This window comes from Ceratocystis lukuohia (genome assembly GCF_044167205.1).
Source record: "Ceratocystis lukuohia strain C4212 chromosome Unknown Supercontig6_pilon, whole genome shotgun sequence".
Taxonomy (NCBI): domain Eukaryota; kingdom Fungi; phylum Ascomycota; class Sordariomycetes; order Microascales; family Ceratocystidaceae; genus Ceratocystis; species Ceratocystis lukuohia.
The window spans coordinates 181,782-199,897 of NW_027263525.1; the positions used below are offsets into that span (position 1 = coordinate 181,782).

Below are 18,116 nucleotides of genomic sequence, written 5' to 3' on the forward strand. Positions count from 1 at the left end.
TGTTTAGCAAGAGTCACAAAATTAGACTAACAGCCTGGGGACGAACGAACGAACGAACGAGCACCAACAATGGGATGGGGCTGCTTGACGTGTCGAGCTCAAGCCATCAGAGTGTGTTGCTGTGTTGTTGTGTGTGTGTGTGTGTGTGTGTGTTGGTATTGGTATAGGCATAGGCATGGCATAGGTAAATGAGCGAGCCCCTCCTCCTGTTCCCTCTTCTCTCTAACAAAACTAACAGAAGATCAGCCAAATGAAGACCCCACCTCTCCAAAAAGACTCCCATTCCCAATAGATCAAGTGGAAAGTTGCAGTCTTCTCTTGTTGGCAATAGTACAATGCATGCGGCCAGTTGGAATGTATTCCGGCAGTGCTCTAATTCAACCTGGCATGAAGCTAGCTATACTGTGTGTGCTAGCTCGTTAATTAAAGCAGGGCGAGCAACAGCTTGGTTTAGCCTCCTGGCGTTGCAGGCTGTCGGTTGGGCTATCTCGTAGCTTTTTGCGTTGGTTTGCTTTGTACTTTGGGGGGGGGGGTTTATTTATTTATTTATTTTTTTTCTTTTCTCTTTCCAACTTCCCTTTTTCTCAATCTCCAGAGCTTGCCTCCTCCTTGGATTGAATTGATTGTTCGTCCGTTTTGGCTGCAAGCTAGATGGCTAAGAGGGGTCTAGCGGGCTTGGGCTTCTTCCTTGGAGATGACAGAGGGATTTCTTGTCTTTTTTGCTTTTTTTTTTTTTTTTTTCTCTTCTTTTTCTCGCCCTTTCTTTATTCCCAGCGAGTGTCCCCTTGCCGACAATGGGCTGGGCCTTTATAAGTGCACCCCACCTTGGATCTGATCGGGAGGCTTCATCCGCTAGGACACGAGACCGGGCAGAGAGGAGGGGGAGGGGAGAAGGAGGGGGGAAAGAAGGGGAGAGAGCAACAAGAGGGGAAAGACGGTGGCCCTTGGTTCTGGGTTGAGCTGGTCTGCATGTAAAAAATATATACATACAGCCCGGAAAAAAAAAACGAAAAAGACCTCTTAATGAAGCCGAACGCTAGGCGAGCAAGAACAAGGCTGTCTTGTCCTACTTGCAAATCACAAGGACAGCCACAAGGTCAGAACAGGCCCGGGCCAAGCTTTGTTGTTATTATTTATTTCCAATTTTTTTTTTCCCCTTCTTATTTCCTGTGCTGCCTGTAAGTAAAATGCTGTGGAGTTGCAGTGCGCGTGCATCTTCACTTATGGAAAACTTACATGCTATTGCACATGTGCATATGGTCGATGCGGGGTGGATTTAGCGGCAGATCCGAGGAGAAATCGAGAATACAAGAACAAGACCCAGGCTGACCTTGATTTTGCCTGGACTTCGGCCTTCTTCCTTATTTTTATTCTCGCTGCGCTTGCAAGTCTAACTGATAGTAGCATCCTTAACTGGCATGAGGCACCAACCAGCCTCTCTTTCTGCTCCCTGGCCCTCCTTTCCGTGGCTGCAGTCATTTAAAGTGGGAGACACAAAAAATACCAAGGCCACCCACTGGTTGGCTGCTCACCTTATTCTCACCTCTTTGGATAGATGAGCTGTCTTCGAAGTACAGCCCGGCCCAGCCACGCGAACGATCCGGCCGGCTAAAAAGCTGCTCGATGCGTTGGAATAAACAAGGCTCGTGGTCTTTTCGGTTTCTTTTTCTTGATTCTTTATTTCTCTTTCCCTTCCTGTTTATCCTCTGGTGCCCAAAGGCATGTGTACAGCCGCCAACTACGTACGTACGTAAATGTCGTTGTTGTTCCTTATTGCAGTCGTTGTTTGCCCTCGGGTCCAAGTCGTCATGTCATTGCATGCATGAAGACCAGTAAAATGGCAACTACTTGACTTGATAACTTTCGTCTAATATCTTTTGGGTAATTGCCAAAATGAGCTGGCCTGGTGAGGCAACTGTAACAAGCCTGATTTCTAGATTGTTCCTCTTGCGGAGAACAAAAAAAAAAGCAGCAACTGCAGTTTTTGGTTAACAACGTCGAGCCTTGATTTGTAGGTGAAGCTTGACTTTGGTTCTTCTCTCAATCTCTATTTCATCTCACATCGTGCTGAACACGCCCCCCCCCCTTCCCTTTGCACAATGTATTCTTTTTCCACTCCTTCCCTTGTTGACCCTTGCTATTTTCTTTTTGTTCAACACCCCTGCCCCCGGGTCTATTTCTGATTTCATTGCTTAAGCTCAAGCAATTGAAATGGACCTGCAGTCAAGTGAAGAGAGCTAACTGGACAACAGTAGGCAAATTCCCCGACAACAATTGTCTTTGCTCCTTGTTTTTGCCAGATGCATTTTGTGTCCGTCGTGTGCTGTCTTCCCTTGTCGTGTCGTGTCTTCTCTTTATTTTCAGCGGCCCCTCCGTTTCCTCTGGGACTAGCCTCTTCTCTCTTCTCTATCTTTGCCCCCCCCCCCCCCCCCCCCCTCCTTTGTGCTGTGTGGTTTGCCTTGTTCGCCTTTTTGTTCCCTTTCCCTCTTTTTTCTTCCACACAATTTCCACGCCTTCTACCCTTTCTGCAGGCTTACTGACACTAGTGCCCATGTTACTTTACCCCCCTTCTTCCTTTTGAATTTACCTCTAGTTTCTCTTTATTTTGCTTCGCCCTTTCTTCTTTCTTTTCTTCCTTTCTTTGTTCCTCTTCATTTTCTGCTCTTTTCTTTTCTTTTATTTTCATTTCATTTTTAAGTTCTTCGTTTTTTTTTTTTTTCTTTTTTCTTTTCCCTCTTCCTCTATCTCCCAATTCCCTTCATCTTTCCTCCTGCTAGTTTCCATTAATATAGCTCCGACCTTCCTCTTTCCCTTCCTCTTCTGCTCCCGTCCTTTTGGTCTTGCTTGATTTTAGCGCTTCTACTCCCCCCCCCTCTCTCTCCCCCTTCGTCGCCTTTCGTTTCCCTGCACGACCACCGCGATTTGAAAGTTATCTTCTCCAAGCTTCACTCCCGTCGCATACACAACACAAACTTTCAACACCTAAATCTCCTGAGCCTAGTGCTCCGTCTCTTTTCACCATCACATGCCTATATCACCGTACTCAATGATCAACTACACGAACCAGTCGAACGAAGACGCCCTTTAAACCCTTCAACGGGAGCGCGAGTAGTTGGCCACCATCTCTTACCACTACCATTGACATCCACTCACCACCACCACCACCACCACATTACCCGACTACATTTACTACAACAACTGCCCATTGTCGTTATATTCAGCCTAGCAACAGCTTCCATTCACCTGGTATCTTGATTCATTTTTCACTCTCTGTTCTGTTTGCTATATTCATATACCCGAGCCGTGTTCTTTTCACTTCGACTTCATTTTTTTTCTCTTTTTTTATACCTATCTGCCCCGTCTCCCCTGGAGACCATAATAATTACTACCAAGTTACCTCCCTTCGCATACACACTTCAAGATGCCTGCTGCAGGTGTAGCCACTCTTCCCCCAGCCGCCACGGCAAACCCACCAGCTGCTAGCGTCAAGAAAACTGCCGCAAATGCGCCAGAGCGCAAATACAAATGCCAGTTTTGTAACAGAGCATTCAGCCGTAGCGAGCACAGAAGCCGCCATGAGAGAAGCCGTAAGTCCTAATGAATTTCATCGTCAGCAGAAAAATATCGCATTGCCCCTAAACATCCATCTCCAACAGCTTCCCCTCTTCTGTACCATCTACATCCTTCTTCTGCTCGCCCCTCTAGGGCCTTCTGCTTGGATTACACCCAGTGAAATCGTGGGATTCTTGAACCCCGCGATTTATTCTTTTCCCAGGAAACGCCTCTAGCCTCTTTTCGGCTTAGCCATCAAGCTAGTCTAGCCAGCCAGCTTGCCCCTCTCAAGTTCTTTTTTACTAACTCAACTGACTTGAGCAGACACTAAGGAGCGTCCGTTCAAATGCATGAAGTGCCGTAGCACCTTTGTGCGTCGTGACTTGCTATTGCGCCATGATCGCACCGTCCATGCCAAGGATGGAGGTGTCCCTCTTCACAGCGACGGAAAGCGTCGTGCTGGCCCTAAATCTCGCGCGACTGCTACGTCTACTAGTGCTTCTTCTAAAGCCTCTATTCCACTTGACCAGTCTGCCCTCGAGCAAATTGAGTCGGTCTCAGACAATGCCTTTGACATCGAAGCCGCTGCTATGCTGGTCGCCGATATGCAGCAAAAGGCTATGCGCGACAGCGCTGGTCCCTTTGAGGGCGATACTTCTGGAGCCTACCCGAGAGGCAACACTGCCGTCGAACACACTGGTGTTTATTCAAACGGGCCTATTGCTGTTGGCCAGCAAATGGCCTGGGAATTTATGCCCCAGGGCGCTAGAGAGAACACTGCGCACTCTGTGGCAAGCACTTCCGCCTCGTTTGATTCGCAGCCCTCTTTTGGTTCTTCCAACGGCACTGCCCCTCCCCAGCCCAACCGCCGTTTGCCCCCCTTGAATGGCCTGGTTCCAGCTCTGCAGTCCATGATTAGCTCGCTATCCCCCTCGGAAGCTCCTACTTCTGCACCTCAGACGCCGCTGGATATGCAATCCGTCCCAGCCAGCTGCTTCAAGGTCCCCTTTGTTGCCAGCGAGGAGGAACGCTCCATTATCATGGAAAACATCCACAGCATTGACACCGAGCGTGCTGTTCCTGATGGATTCAGACTGTCTAGCCTGAGTTCCTTGAACCGCTACTTGTCTACGTACTTTGGCCTGTTCCACCACCACCTGCCCTTCCTGCACCCCTCGTCCTTTGTGCCCTCCCAGGTTGCCCCGGCCCTCCTTCTCTCCATTTTGAGTATCGGTGCTTTGTACTCGTTTGACCAGGATGAAGCCTATTTGATGCACATTGGCTCCAAGATACTGGTCAACCAGTTCCTACAGCACAAGGAAAACTTCAGCTCCCGCAAGTGCCCGCTGTGGACGATGCAAAGCTCCCTGCTCAACATGGTCTTTGCCAGTTGGAGTGGAGATGCCAAAGGGTTGGAGTGGACCTGCTCTATCAAGAGCTTGTTGGCAAACATGGTTGCTGGAAACCGCTACGAACTGAAGCTTCGCCAGGAAGCCCGCGGCAATGCTTTGCCATCGCGCGCAGAGTGGATCGAGGACGAGGGCTGCCGCCGTACGTACTACGCCGTGTACATTTTCTTTGGTCTGTTGACCATGACGTTCAACCACACTCCAGTCATAACCTTCAACGAGTTTGAGAACCTCCAGCTGCCTTCTACCGAGGCGCTGTGGAATGCGGGTCACATGGATGAGACTGTCTGGCACGAACAACTGCGGGCGTCCCACGTGCCTACGTTCATTGAGGCTCATGTCAGCCTGGTTCAAGGCCAGCCCATGCGCTATAGCTCCTTTGCCACTCGCACTCTTATAAACGCTCTGTTCTTGGAGGTGTGGTACCACAAGCGGTCGCCCGAGGCCCTGCAAGACATGGTCACTGAGTACAAGCTGCGTCTGGCCCTTGAAACATGGGAGAAGAGCATCGACATGTGCGAGCAGGAGTCGGTTTCCGTGCCTCTCAGCTCGCCGCATCAGGGCCACCACCCCCTGATCTTTAACGCCAAGGCCATGTACAGAAACGCTCTGTGCCGTCTGGAGGTCGATCTTAAGCCCGTGCAGGAGGCGCTGCGCTATCACGACTCGTATGAAGTTGCTGCGGCCATGTCCAATGCCCGGGACCGCGTAAAGCGGTCTTCGGAGATGCTCAAGGTTATCGAGCTCTCGTATGCTACGATTGAAACCTGTGTGTCTCAAGGTGTTCGCTGGGTCGCGCGCACTTCACCGACCAACTGGAGCATTGAGCACCCGCTTGCTGGCCTGGATATGATGATCATTCTCTCCATGTGGCTCTACCGCCTGGAACATGACGGTGAGCCAACTACTCCCCAGGAGATGGCCATGTATAACAAGCTTCGCGCACTTTTAGAGCGCGAGTGTGCTGAGCATCGCGTCAACCAGCTGTCGTCTGTTGTCGCGCGTCTCTGGGGTAGCATGCTTGACGAGGTTGTTGTCTGGGGCATTGCTCGTCTCATGGGCGAGTCTTTCCGTCTTCACTCCCAAGCATTGATTGGCTATGTTGATGACATTGAAGGGTACTCGAATGCATCTACTCCTTCAATGGTCTCGCAAGGCGTTGATGAGGACAGTGTTTATTGAGTGCACCCTCGTCGCACAGATGACCATGCTGTGGCCAAATCTTTTTTATTGTTTATTTTCTTTATTATTTTCTTGCTTGTTTGTTGAACACACCACAGATATACAATTACAAAAACACTTGGGATAGAGGTTTGGGTTTCACGGCCAAGGTGGGTGGGAAATGTGGTATGTTTACTCGTGGTTGGAGCGAGGTGAGAGACAGACTCTCCTGTTCTTCATTGCCCACCGCTATCCCGTCTTGCCTTTTTTTTTTCTTTTCTTTTTTTTTTGCTTACCTCTTGCTGAGCGCCCTCTGTTTCATCTTGTCCTTTTTTGGATCTCATTCTACTTGTTGTCTATGTACTCTTACTCTACCTTCACTCGCGTTTTCGGCTTCTTATGGCTTGAGATTCACAATGGGAGGAGGTCCACGCCGGCTATCCAACTGTTTTAGAAGTTGGATAGAACAACCTTACGTTGCACGCTCAGGCTTGTGTTCCGCATCTATCTACGATTCACTCTACTATTTACACACTTACACATCTGGGCTTCATGCATGCTTCTGCTGGCCGGCGCACATTCTCTTGAGATACGCGACATTCTCGTTTCATTTCCTTAGCTAGCGATGGCTCTTTACATCGCGCCTCTTCATTGTCTATCTAGAGGACTCTGCCACGCCTTGATACTTGGTCCACTCTACTGTCTTTCTTTGTTTTTTTTCGAGCGAGTTTATTTTGCTATCCTGTATCTGGGATGTCGACCGGGCAGGGCAGCCTTGATACCTACGCACAACCTGTCTGGCGTATTCTCGTTTACAATTTATCTTTTCTCTACTGTTTTGGTATTTTCTGTCTTTTATGCTTTCGGCCCTGGATTTGTTTTGGTTCTTGTCCTGTGTGTGTTTTTTTTTCTTTTTTTTTTTGCTTTTTTTTTTCTTTTCCTTTTCTTTTCCCTTCTTTTTTTTCCACCTTTATCAGCCTTTGGTTCAATCTTTTTCGACTTGTTTCTTTTTCCTTCTTGTTTAATTTATTTCTTGTTTCTCCTTGCTCTGTTTTACATTTGATTGTTTTCTTTCTCTCCAGCTTTTTATCTTTTTATCTTTTTTTTTTTTTTTTTTTTCGGTTTGTGGCCTCTTGTTATTGTTGTTTTTGCAATTAGATTTTCATTTATTGTCGGCTTGTTTTTGCTTCAGTTTTCTTAGTTCCTTTATTATTATATATCAAACTCCATGCGCATTGCTTTTCTCCTCGTGGCAAGATTTGTTAGAAGGCATGACATCACCATGGCCTTCATGGTATGTTGCTTCTAGGAGCTCCATTCCGGCATCATCGCGTGCATCTCCGTCCAGTTGCTTTCCACAAGCCACATGATGTGATATAACAAAAGCGACCTCTTGGATTATGTACGTACGTTTCTGATGTTACACTGTCATCTTTACATCAGAATAAGCCACGTAGTTGCCGATTTTCTCGAGACCTATAGCTGTTGATTTATAGCAACGAATCACACCTCAAGTTGTCATCCTCGAGTCTGCCTGCACCTGCTGTTTTCAGCATCAAAATAGGGCGGGACTTGGAAAGGGTTATTACCAGTTTCTAATATAATAGTCTGATGTTTATATGGCTCTTTCCTTTTTTGGCACCTGCTTTCTGCGTTGTTCTCGAGTCAAAGCTTTTTATAGAAAGAGATTGAGCCAAAAAGCGGTGCTCAAATACTTTTAACTTGGTTTAATAACACGCTGTTCTATTTTCATCGCTATATATCGCCGTACTTGACCAGGGAGGCTGCTCGCCTCACCACAATTTGTTTACATGATCGACCTATTTTGATCTTCTTGTTCGTTCTTGTGTCACTAGGAAGAGAAAAATAACTTACACCATATCATCATGGTGACTGCCCAAACCCTCGATATCACGCTCCGAAATGACACCGCTTCGAGCAATGTATTTGTCACTGTTACTGGGCGTGCAATGCAGCGAAATATGAGGCCGGTCTTCCTGTCGGCAGATGGCAAGACACCCTTTTATCCTGCCTCTCCATCTGCTATATTGCAGCCATTAAATCATGATGTCAGCATTGCCCTTGGCCCTCCAGGCAGCACTCGCGTGGTGACTGTACCGAGAATTGCAGGCGGTCGCATTTGGTTTTGCAAAGACGCCTCCTTGACTTTTCTCGTCAATCCAGGCCCTGCTGTGGTGGAGCCGTCCATGATGAACAAAACAGACCCTAACTATTACCTTGACTGGGGCTTTGCGGAGTTTACCTTCAACGAGCACCAGCTCTTTGTCAACGTCTCGTACGTGGATTTTGTCAGCATCCCGGTCTCACTTGAACTGGAGAACACGGCTGGCAAAAGAATGGTGGTCGAGGGGTTTCCCAGCGACGGCCTTGAGCAGGTTTGTCGAGAGCTCCAGAAGCAGGAGGCCCGAGACCATGCAGGGTGGGGTAAGCTTGTTGTCCAGACGCAGGATGGAAGTAAGCATCTGCGTGCCCTGAGTCCCAATTCAGGATGCCATCTTTTTCCGGGGCTATTCAGAGGATACCTTGAACCATATGTCGACCAGGTATGGGAGCAATATTCTAGCAAGGACAGGACACTGGTGGTCAACACTCAGGCGGCGTGGGGAGATGTTAGCGGCGAGATGGAACACTGCCACAATAAGCTTCTCTTGAGCTTTGGTGGCTTCGGAAAGTTTGAAAAGCCTTCGACTGCGGACATCTTTAGTTGTTCCACAGGTCCGTTTGCTCGGACTGCAGACTACACAGAGGCCAAGGGGGCGATTGGGGCCCGGCTTGCTGCAGCACTAAACCGAACGACTTTGGTGGAAAATTGCCAGCAGCCTGAGGGGGAGACTGAGTCGAGATACTATCAGATGGAGAGGACAAACCATTATGCGCGGATTTGCCACGAAGTCAGCATAAGGGGGCGTGGTTATGCATTTCCATACGATGATGTAAGCGCGAGCAAGGGCATGGACCAGTCGGGATCGCTGTGGGATGGGAGTCCCAAGATGTTGACGCTAGGAATTGGAGGTTGGAGAGGCAGTGAATAATGAGTTGAGGCATATGAGGAAGTGGGAGTGAGGGAAGGAGTAGATGGGGGGGATGGATGAGAAGGGGGAGGCAGAGAAGGAGGAGGCAGAGAAGGAGGAGGCAGAGAAGGAGAAGACCGACCGACCCAATGATGATGGCAAGGAATCAAAGAATTGACAAGATCAAGAATAGGAAAGACATCCGAAAAGAGGAACAGCCCCGGCCCTCAAACGAGATTGTCACGTTGAACAAAAAACAGCCTTGGGACTGAGTAGGCATGCATGACGTGAGTTTTGACTTTTGGATCATAGCCAGACGGTATAGGATTGGCTAAACGCCCTTGGTATTGGGCTATCTCAGCTATCGCTCCCTAAGCGTGGCCTGGCGGGTCTGGGTGCCTGTGGCGCGAGGCCTGAGCTTGAGATTCTACAGTCAATGAAGAGAAGGGGAGAGGGGGCCCATGTCATGGAAGAGGGGGCTCCTTGCTATAGCAGCAGTATCCGCCTAATAAGATCGTCCCAATATTTGAAGTGCTTTTTTTTTATTTTATTTTATTTTATTTTTATTTCATGCTTGATATTTGCAGCATAGAACTGGCGTCTTAAAGCTTTAGTTCAGGCTAGTGACGATGGGTTCACATGATAGAGTGATGATGAATATCATGAACATGAAACCGCGTACACTTATTTAGTTTCTTGGCTATAGAAGATATTTGGGTGCTTTTTTGACTTTTTTTTCCGCATTTCTCTCATTGCCCATGTCATACGTAAGTGGCACACTGTAAATAGAAGCGGCACTGCAGGCTGCATTCTTGTATGTTATTTCTTTATCCTCCATAGCATAGCAATAAACAGGTAGCAATAATGCTGGTGGGATAGACAGACACGAATGGAGTCTTGAAGATGCATGTCTAATACCAAATAGCAGCCGGCAATGGCTACCGTTATGTCTAATTTGAGCGACTGCCGCCACATAGAAGAATGAAACGGAGGGTTGAATAGTCAGGGAAGCTTTGTTAGACTCGTGAGGGAAGGAAGAAGAGATCACCAAGAATGGGAGGAGGAGGAGGAGGAGGAGGAGTAGTTTTTTTTATTTTATTATTTTATTTTATTTTATATTTTATTTTTTTAATTCTTTTTTTTAATTCTTTTTTTTACAAGAGATCAAGGGCCGGATGCTTGAGAAAGGCAGCAGAGGTCCAAAGAAACATGGGAACAGAACAAAAACAGAGCAGAATGAGCAACACGCATGGGGTATTCATGGCCTGCTTGTTGCCGTCGTTCATCTGCACATTGCACGCACATCGCTGCTATTACTACAGGCCTTGCATACGAAGGTGATGCTGGAAGAGGAATCTGCCATGGCGCAAGCACAAAAGACCTGGCTAGCCTCAAGAGGTCAAGAAGCAAAGAGGAAAAACAAGAGCCTGCTAAAGACTCCCTTCTCTTGTGTAGCGTAGCATCTTTCTGCCCCTTTGCCCTTTTGCTCCTATCTTGCCCGCTCTATGGCCTGCCACTAAAATTCTCTACTCTCGTTTGGTCGGGTCTTTGGTCTCTTTTGGCCTGAGCGGATGAGCTTGGGCCGGCCTTGAAGGCTAGAGATAGAGAGCCCATGTTTCAGTACAGTTAAAGCAGAGAGCGAGCAGGAGCAGAGGAAGAAGCCCTGGCGAGTCCTATGGCTATTCTTGGTAGAATGTGATAAAATGACAACAGAGACTAAGCCCAAATAAGAACAGGGGGTCGGTTTGTTTCTTGAGAAGATATGGAAGCTGGAACACGCTTCGCTTAGCAGGCCTGCGTTCTGTCGTGCTGTCTCGCCCGGTCTTTATTCTTCTTATATGGTTACTTTTGTTTTACCCGTCTTAACGCCAGTGAAGTCTGACGGATAAACACTTTCACAATGGACTTAAACAAACCAAGAGATTGGAGATCAAAGAGAAAGCTATGTCCGTGACGCCTGGGACTTGGGTGACTGTTGTTCCTGTGTGTCGAATGTTGCATGCTGTATGCCGAATGTTGCATGCCGAATGTTGCATGCTGTATGCCGAACGCCGCATGGTGTATTTGTGTTTAGCCTCCTCCTGGGTGGCAACAATTTCAACGTGATCTCGAACACTATCTATTGTCTAACAGCAAGGAAGCATCCATCCGCCCTTTTAGCGTGTCCTAGCCTAGCTAAACGCTGCAGCAGTGGCAACAAGACAGACACTTGGACGGCAAAGAACAAAGACTAGGACAAGCCATAGCTTCCGCAAATGCGATCTCTGCGTTGCAACCCCCACATTCTTGAGCGCAAATACTGGCTCTGGCCTTTCCTGGGAGCGTGCTCTCAGATCTCCCCTTCTCTTTCTCCTCTTCCTCCCCTCCCTACTACTCGGTCAATAATCCGGAGGAGGCTCGAGGGCTCAGACTAGCTAAGCTAGCCGACTGGACAGCAATCACTGAGCTACAGACAAATATTGACGACAAAGAGAAGGTCTTTTTGGCCTTTGTCAACTCTAACGAGGCGGAAATATTGCTAGCCCAGGGGCAAGGGCCTTTTGGCATTTGCGATCGCGTCTAGGATAGCCTAGATGGGCCTAGCTGCCAGATTGTGATAGTGGCTTATACCAATGCCATCCTTATTCGATTCGTTCTTCATTTCTATTTAATTCGTGTTTTTTATATTTATGGTGCAGTCCCTCTTGTTAACAAAGTAGGCCCGGCCCAGCAATCACGCCCCGTACTGCCTCCTAAGGAGGCTCAACCGAATTGGGCCGAATCCGAGCTTCTCGGTGTGTTGGATAACTGTCCAAGCTTGTGGGAAAAGCAAGAACAGGGCTTTTCTTTGCTGTTGCTTTTAGTGACTTTTAGGGTATTGTGGATAGGCCAGGGATGATCATCTCTATCTACTGTCTAACACGCCAAAGAGGGACGGGGGGGTGTGTGTGTGTGTATGTGCTTCGGTGAGTGCTCAGTGCTAGGACCCCTCCAACCTAAATTCCAAAGAATGGACGGCCGTAAACAGCAAAAAAGGACATGCAGAGTAGATATGACGACAGAAAAAACACATCGAGAAGGCTCCTTTGGTCTCTTGTAATGAGTGGCTTATAGTTTGCAAATAAAAGCCGCCGCTAGATTCGGATGTTAGTATGGTGGACGGGGATAGGAACCTAATCAAAAATTGGACGAGGGGGGTGGACGGGGGTGCACCGAACAAGCCCTGAGCTATTCTCGACTTAACTAGCGAGGCGTGTGAAGAGGCACGGCATCAAAACCAAGGAAACCCGAAGGCTTTTCTACTAAAAAATAGAATGGGACGGACATAGAGTCAAGATCGTCTTCGAGACTCCGAAATCTCTGATATCTTCATATACCTCATGTCAAGTCGCCATTCAACGAGTTTCTTGCTCTTCTCTTCCCGAGCACCTCGGATTTCACTCTGCTTGTCAACCAACTTCTTGGCTCTTAGCTTCTTGTCTTGGCCCCCATTTCTGTTAGTGACGGCGTCATTCTTGCTTTCTTGAATGTCCTCAGACTAGCCGTTCTCTCCTTTCTTCTTTGCATTCTAACTTGTCCTTCTCTTGACTACTCATATTACTGACCTTCTTTCCTCCTCTCTCTCTCTCTCGGTCCCGGTCTCGGGTGTCTTTCATATCTTTAACCCTTATACTTGCCCGTTCATCTAGGGAAGAACTACAAGCAAAGCCACTGCCAACTTATACATCTTTCTTTCTCGTAGGCCTGGCTGCTCTTTCCTTGATGTGTTTATCTAGCCTAGGCCGTTGCGTTCATTGATACGATTTTATATACATATACGCACGTCACTCGTTCTTCTTCATCACAGCCATGCTATTCCAGAGGCTCTTTTCCTTGGCTTCTGTGGCCTCTCTTCTGGGCTCGGCCATGGCTAAGCCCGTGGTTGTCAAGAGCGATACCTGGGAGGTCCCCGAGGCAGTACGCCCCCTCAACCACATTGAAATCCGCGATCCCATGGTCGAAGCTCGGTCTCAGTACCTCGAAAAGCGCTTGTCAGGCAAACTCGACTTGTCAAAGTCGCTCATTGACAAGTCCCTCTTCTCCAGGCAAGTAAAGACGGGGATGACCCTTTCTGCTTTCTTTAGCTCCCACCCCTCTTCAACATACTAACCTTTATCTACCCTCTCTGCAGCACTGCTGGTGGCATCCGCATTAGTGCTAGATGCGTCGAGTGCCAGACTCAGGGTACCGTCAATTTCCAACTCACCAATGAAGACGTCATAAACCCGGTATTGCGCATAGACTTTACAAGCGTCAAGGCCTGGATCGAAGTGGGATTGATTGTCAGTGGTGGCAAGGCTTTCAGTCTGAACCTGTACTCCAGTCAGACGCCTATTGGCATTGGCGTCCCTGGACTGAATATCGGTGTACTCCTTTTTGTGGACTTGGTCATTGATGTCGATGCTGAGATTGATATGACAGGCGGGTTTTTCGTCGAGCTTGCTGAAAACTCGTACATTGAGGCTGCCCTACTCAAGGGACAGCTTGAGCAGACCGCCTTCAAGGGAGTCGGTGTCCAGTCTATTCCTGTCAAGGTCAAGTATTTCGATGTCCTCCTGACTGCTTCTCTTCGTGTCCGTGTCCAGGCCGGCGTTGAAGCCAAGTTTGCTGGCACTACTGCTGTAGTCGGAGTCTACGCCAACGTTATTGAGTTTGTGCTAAGCCTGGAAGTCGTCGACAATGACTGTTACTTCGAAGCTACAGAACATTTCAACGTCAATATTGGTGCCTATGCTAAGCTGGAGCTCCTCTTCTTCAAAGTTGGTGCTCCCACCGCCTCGACCACACTGTTCCGGTCGCCTACTCTTACCCAGTGCATCGAGGAGACAAAGCCTACTACTATGAATAGAATCATGACCAAGTCAGGACAGGTTATCGGGGACTCACCCACTAGCAACTATCCCCTTATCACTAGCCCCCCTGGTGATGCTAGCGACCCTTCTGCCCTTCTGCCCGGCTCTATTAGTGCTTCCAAGACTATGCCCCCTGGAACTGGTATTACGAAGGGCACTGGCTTGCCTACTGGCAATCCATATGCCATGCCATCTGGCGTCCTCGGTGCTGAGAAACCCACTGGTGGTGTTGGTTCCACCGGCTTGCCTTATTACTCTAACCGAACCAATACTGCAGTTGCTCCATCCGCTGCCTACACGCTCTCGACTAAGCTAAGCTCTCGGCCTGCAATTTCCACTGCTACTCGCGCCTCTTCGCCCGAGTATGGAGGCAAGGGTTCTGGCATTGCTGCCGTCCCTTACCCTACCTCTGACTCGTATTCTCCTAAAGCTACCGGGACCTATGGCCAACGGCCCTATGCTCCTTCGGCCGCCGCTTCAGGCCCATCTTATCCTGTATATAATGCAACCATTACTTCTCACGCTGGCACTCAGGCTACTGGCATACCTTATGGTACTGCTCCTCCTATTGCAGGCGACGTTTACACTATTACCATGTGTGCTGTCCACGCCATCAATTGCCCTGCGGAGTACGTCCAATACATCACTGTCACCAGGCCTTACGAATCGTCGCAAACTAGTAGTGCCGCCACTGTTACTGAGGCACCCACTACTAGCAGGGCTCCCTTCCAGTTCCCCACAAATTGCACTTCTCTCGAGCCCTTGGAGACTCCTATCGTCAACGTCTATGTTCCGCCCCCTGACGCTGTTATGCCCGACTCTCAATCGCTCAATATTATCGACTACGGCTACGAGCAGATTATCCACAACGCCGCCGGCAATGAAACTACAATCCTCCTTGAAACTGCTACTGCCATAAATGTGGCCCCGACCGTTATTCCGGTTGTCCCTAGCGGCCTTTCTGGAGATGGTGGCTTTAATGCTCTCCCCAAAATCAAAGAATACGAAGGATCTAACACGAAGACCACTGCTTCAGCATCAGTCAGCGCTTTCCCGCCATCTAGCTCTGATGTCGTGCAAAGCAGTGCTCTCATTCTCCGATCTTCTTTTGGAGGTGTCATGGCCTCATTGGTCGCTATGTTTGCTGTCACTGTCCTATAAGAAGCACATTGCGCTCCAAGTCCGGCCTTGATTCTTATTTCTTTTTGGAAGCCAGCGGGCTGTTAGGGCCGACTGCATTGCGGTAGCTCACTTCCACCATCTCTTGCTTCGACTTTCCTTTCTTTTGTTTCCTATACTACTGGCCCTTTTTTGCCTTTCTTTCTTTTCCCTTCACCATCTATATTTGGGTACATATATCAGCACGCATGTGCAAACTCTCACTTGCCCCTATTTCCTTTTTCTTTTTGTTTGATAATTGGACGAGCCAACACAAATATCCCTGGTCTTATGTTTATTGCCTTTCCTATGTCTTGTTCTTCTGGAACGAATCTAATATATATATATATATCTTCTCGCTACATGCTGTACCTATGCACTCACAAGTTAGACTGTTATGATAAAATCTCAACACATCAACGAATAAAAAAACAATACTTTAGCATCAATCTCTTGTGCCACTCGTAGATCTAAAAAAAAAAGGATCGACCAAGCAATATGCTGGTATTTCATTCTGTGTCTTGTTCTCGTTGAACTGCCTCAGTTACAAATGTGACGTCGAAATTTGCGGGGCTCTTGCCTGTGCTACCTGCCGTTTTGATGTTCCTTCCCAACAAAGTCGTATTTGTCTTGTCTTCGGATTCCTCGAGTACCTTCCGCATTCTGTTTTTGAATGGCGCTTCGACCAAGCAAGTGCATTGTGTAACTATACAGACGCCCAAAACGCGGCCTCCCCGTTGCTGCCCACATTGAATCACCTCTAGTCCCTATTAATTGTCTCTAGATATACATATATATCTAATTTGCTTCATATCCTACCACCCATCAAAGTTGCCAAACCCGCCCCGTGACTTGACTTTCTTGCGTGCTGGCTCTTCCCACGGTATTTGCTCAATAACCTCCTCCCGCACCACTGGCGCTTCTTGCTTGCCCTTTTTCAAGTATTTCCCCACGCGCACCTCGGTATCCGAGTCGACAATATTGCCGTCGCTCAAGATGCGCTTGCCTGTCCATGTCATCTTGTCGTCGTCGGTGCCTCCTTGGAGAGCAATGGCTTCTGCTTTTAGCGCTTCTTTTTCCTTCTTCGCCTTTTCTGTCTGGAATTCTTCAAAGGGATCAACGTAGATTACAACGTCTTTGATGGTGATTTTGTTGAGCGGCCGATCAGAGCCATCCGTCGGTGCATTTTCCATGCGCGTCAAGGGCTGGTTTGGCTGCAAGCCACCGCCCTCTATCACCCTGCCAAATATCGTATGCTTGCGATCCAGATGCGGAGTAGCTTTGTAGGTAATAAAAAACTGGCTCCCGTTTGTGTTCTTGCCCTTGTTTGCCATGCTGAGGACGCCCCTTGCGTTGTGTGTCTGAGCGCCTTCAAACTCATCATCAAAGTTCTTATTCCAAATGCTAGAGCCCCCCTTGCCAGTCCCAGATGGGTCGCCGCCTTGAATCATGAAACCAGGAATATTACGATGGAATGAAACGCCGCGGTAGTAGCCTTTCTGAGCCAGGCGTGTAAAATTCCAGACGGCCCTAGGCGCTGTATCTGTGTGCAGCTCGATATTGAGGTTGCCTAGATTTGTTTCCATACGAGCATAACCTTTGTGTTGGACCATTTTGGGCTTGAGCATGTACTCTTCATCGGTGAGAAGTGCGCGTTCTCCGCTAGTTTCAGGCGTCAGCCCAGTACTGGTGAAACTAGCCGCTGCCTTTCCAGTGGTATAGACTGCGGCATTTGCAGCTGGCTTTTTTCTATCGTGAATCATGCGGTTTATTGCTGGAGTTGTCTTGTTGGTAGTGGCCAGCGCAGTAGATTTGTTAACGTTTATCCCAGCTTCGCGCTGCTTGCGCGCATTTTCGACAGCCACTTTAGCACGAAGAACCTTGTCGCCTATCCTACCCAGAGCGGCTACATTGACATTTCCTGTAGCTCGCATTTCTTGCTGCTCTTTAGTGGCCACTGCTTCCTCGCCGTCTTTGAGGTACTTGAACTGGCTGAGATCGCGCCCGCCAAGAGCCTGTGGATCTTGCAGTGTAATGATATCCTTACGGGTGAACTCTGTATCGTCAAGCAAATCAAGCCACATTTTGGCCTTGATATTCATGCGCTCGACAGTATCATAAGCGAACACATTTGCATACGTGCCATGGCGAACCGCGACAATATGTGTGTTATCTGTAAAGACCTTGAACGTCACAGGGTCGACCAAGTCGCCAGACCCGTCCTCATTACGCACAAAGTTGAGCTTTATAAGATCCTTGGGGTTGAGTGGCTCTCCATCAACGGGGTTTGTTTGCCGCTTGTCAAGCCATTGGCTAATCACTTCGACGTCAAAGATTGTCCCTGATGGCGTACAAACGGGGTTTTTGAAGGGCTGCAAGCTAGCTGCACAGAAATTAAACGGTAGCTTCCGGAAAGATCTATCACGATGAGACCGGGATAGGCCGGCACCGCCGCTCGCAGAGAATGAATCTGACGAGGACCACTCGCTGTGGGTGATCTGGAGCAGAATGTTAGGAACAAGCAGAGTGTGAAAAGAGCTAGTGTTTACATACGTATAACTTGTCAGTTCCTAACGGATGCCGAGAAATAAAGCGCGTTAGTCGGGATACATCCGGTTCGTAGCCAAGAGCAGAAGAGGGCTCGTACCTTTTCCCATTTTAATCTTAAGCGTTCTACTTGCTGATATGCTGCAAATTGTTGAATGATTTACATGAGGTGAGGCTGGCGATGCAGTCGCCTCCAAGGCTGAGCGCAAACCAGTTTATAACCCTAATCAACCCTCCTAACACATATGTGTATGACTAAGCCGACAGCTGGTCACAGCTGCCAGACACTAAGCTTCCAACCCAAGCTTCAACACTATGCTGCTTACTCTCTCTGTCACTCTGTCTCTTACTTCATTTTCTTAGCTTAGCAACGGCGATGGACGCAA

At 48.4% G+C, this 18,116-nt stretch overlaps 4 protein-coding genes across 4 annotated transcripts; 3 read left to right on the top strand and 1 right to left on the bottom strand.

Moving 5' to 3' along the window:
• Positions 1–3,421: 3,421 nt before the first annotated feature.
• HOO65_060049 (Transcriptional regulator form adherence 5) lies at positions 3,422–6,143 on the top strand (the record flags this gene model as incomplete). Its single annotated transcript, XM_071003680.1, has 2 exons — positions 3,422–3,587; positions 3,877–6,143. The coding sequence occupies 2 exons, from the start codon at positions 3,422–3,424 to the stop codon at positions 6,141–6,143; spliced, it is 2,433 nt and encodes an 810-aa protein (XP_070857399.1).
• A 1,865-nt stretch (positions 6,144–8,008) lies between these two features.
• Positions 8,009–9,175, top strand: HOO65_060050 (Glucanase B; the record flags this gene model as incomplete). Its single annotated transcript, XM_071001042.1, has 1 exon — positions 8,009–9,175. The coding sequence occupies one exon, from the start codon at positions 8,009–8,011 to the stop codon at positions 9,173–9,175; it is 1,167 nt and encodes a 388-aa protein (XP_070857400.1).
• Positions 9,176–12,982: 3,807 nt separating this feature from the next.
• HOO65_060051 (uncharacterized protein) lies at positions 12,983–15,186 on the top strand (the record flags this gene model as incomplete). Its single annotated transcript, XM_071003738.1, has 2 exons — positions 12,983–13,203; positions 13,305–15,186. 2 exons carry the CDS (start codon positions 12,983–12,985, stop codon positions 15,184–15,186), a joined length of 2,103 nt encoding a protein of 700 aa, XP_070857401.1.
• An 812-nt stretch (positions 15,187–15,998) lies between these two features.
• Positions 15,999–17,840, bottom strand: HOO65_060052 (Peptidyl-prolyl cis-trans isomerase-like 2; the record flags this gene model as incomplete). Its single annotated transcript, XM_071003794.1, has 3 exons — positions 15,999–17,681; positions 17,737–17,753; positions 17,831–17,840. The coding sequence occupies 3 exons, from the start codon at positions 17,838–17,840 to the stop codon at positions 15,999–16,001; spliced, it is 1,710 nt and encodes a 569-aa protein (XP_070857402.1).
• Between the last annotated feature and the right edge of the window lie 276 nt (positions 17,841–18,116).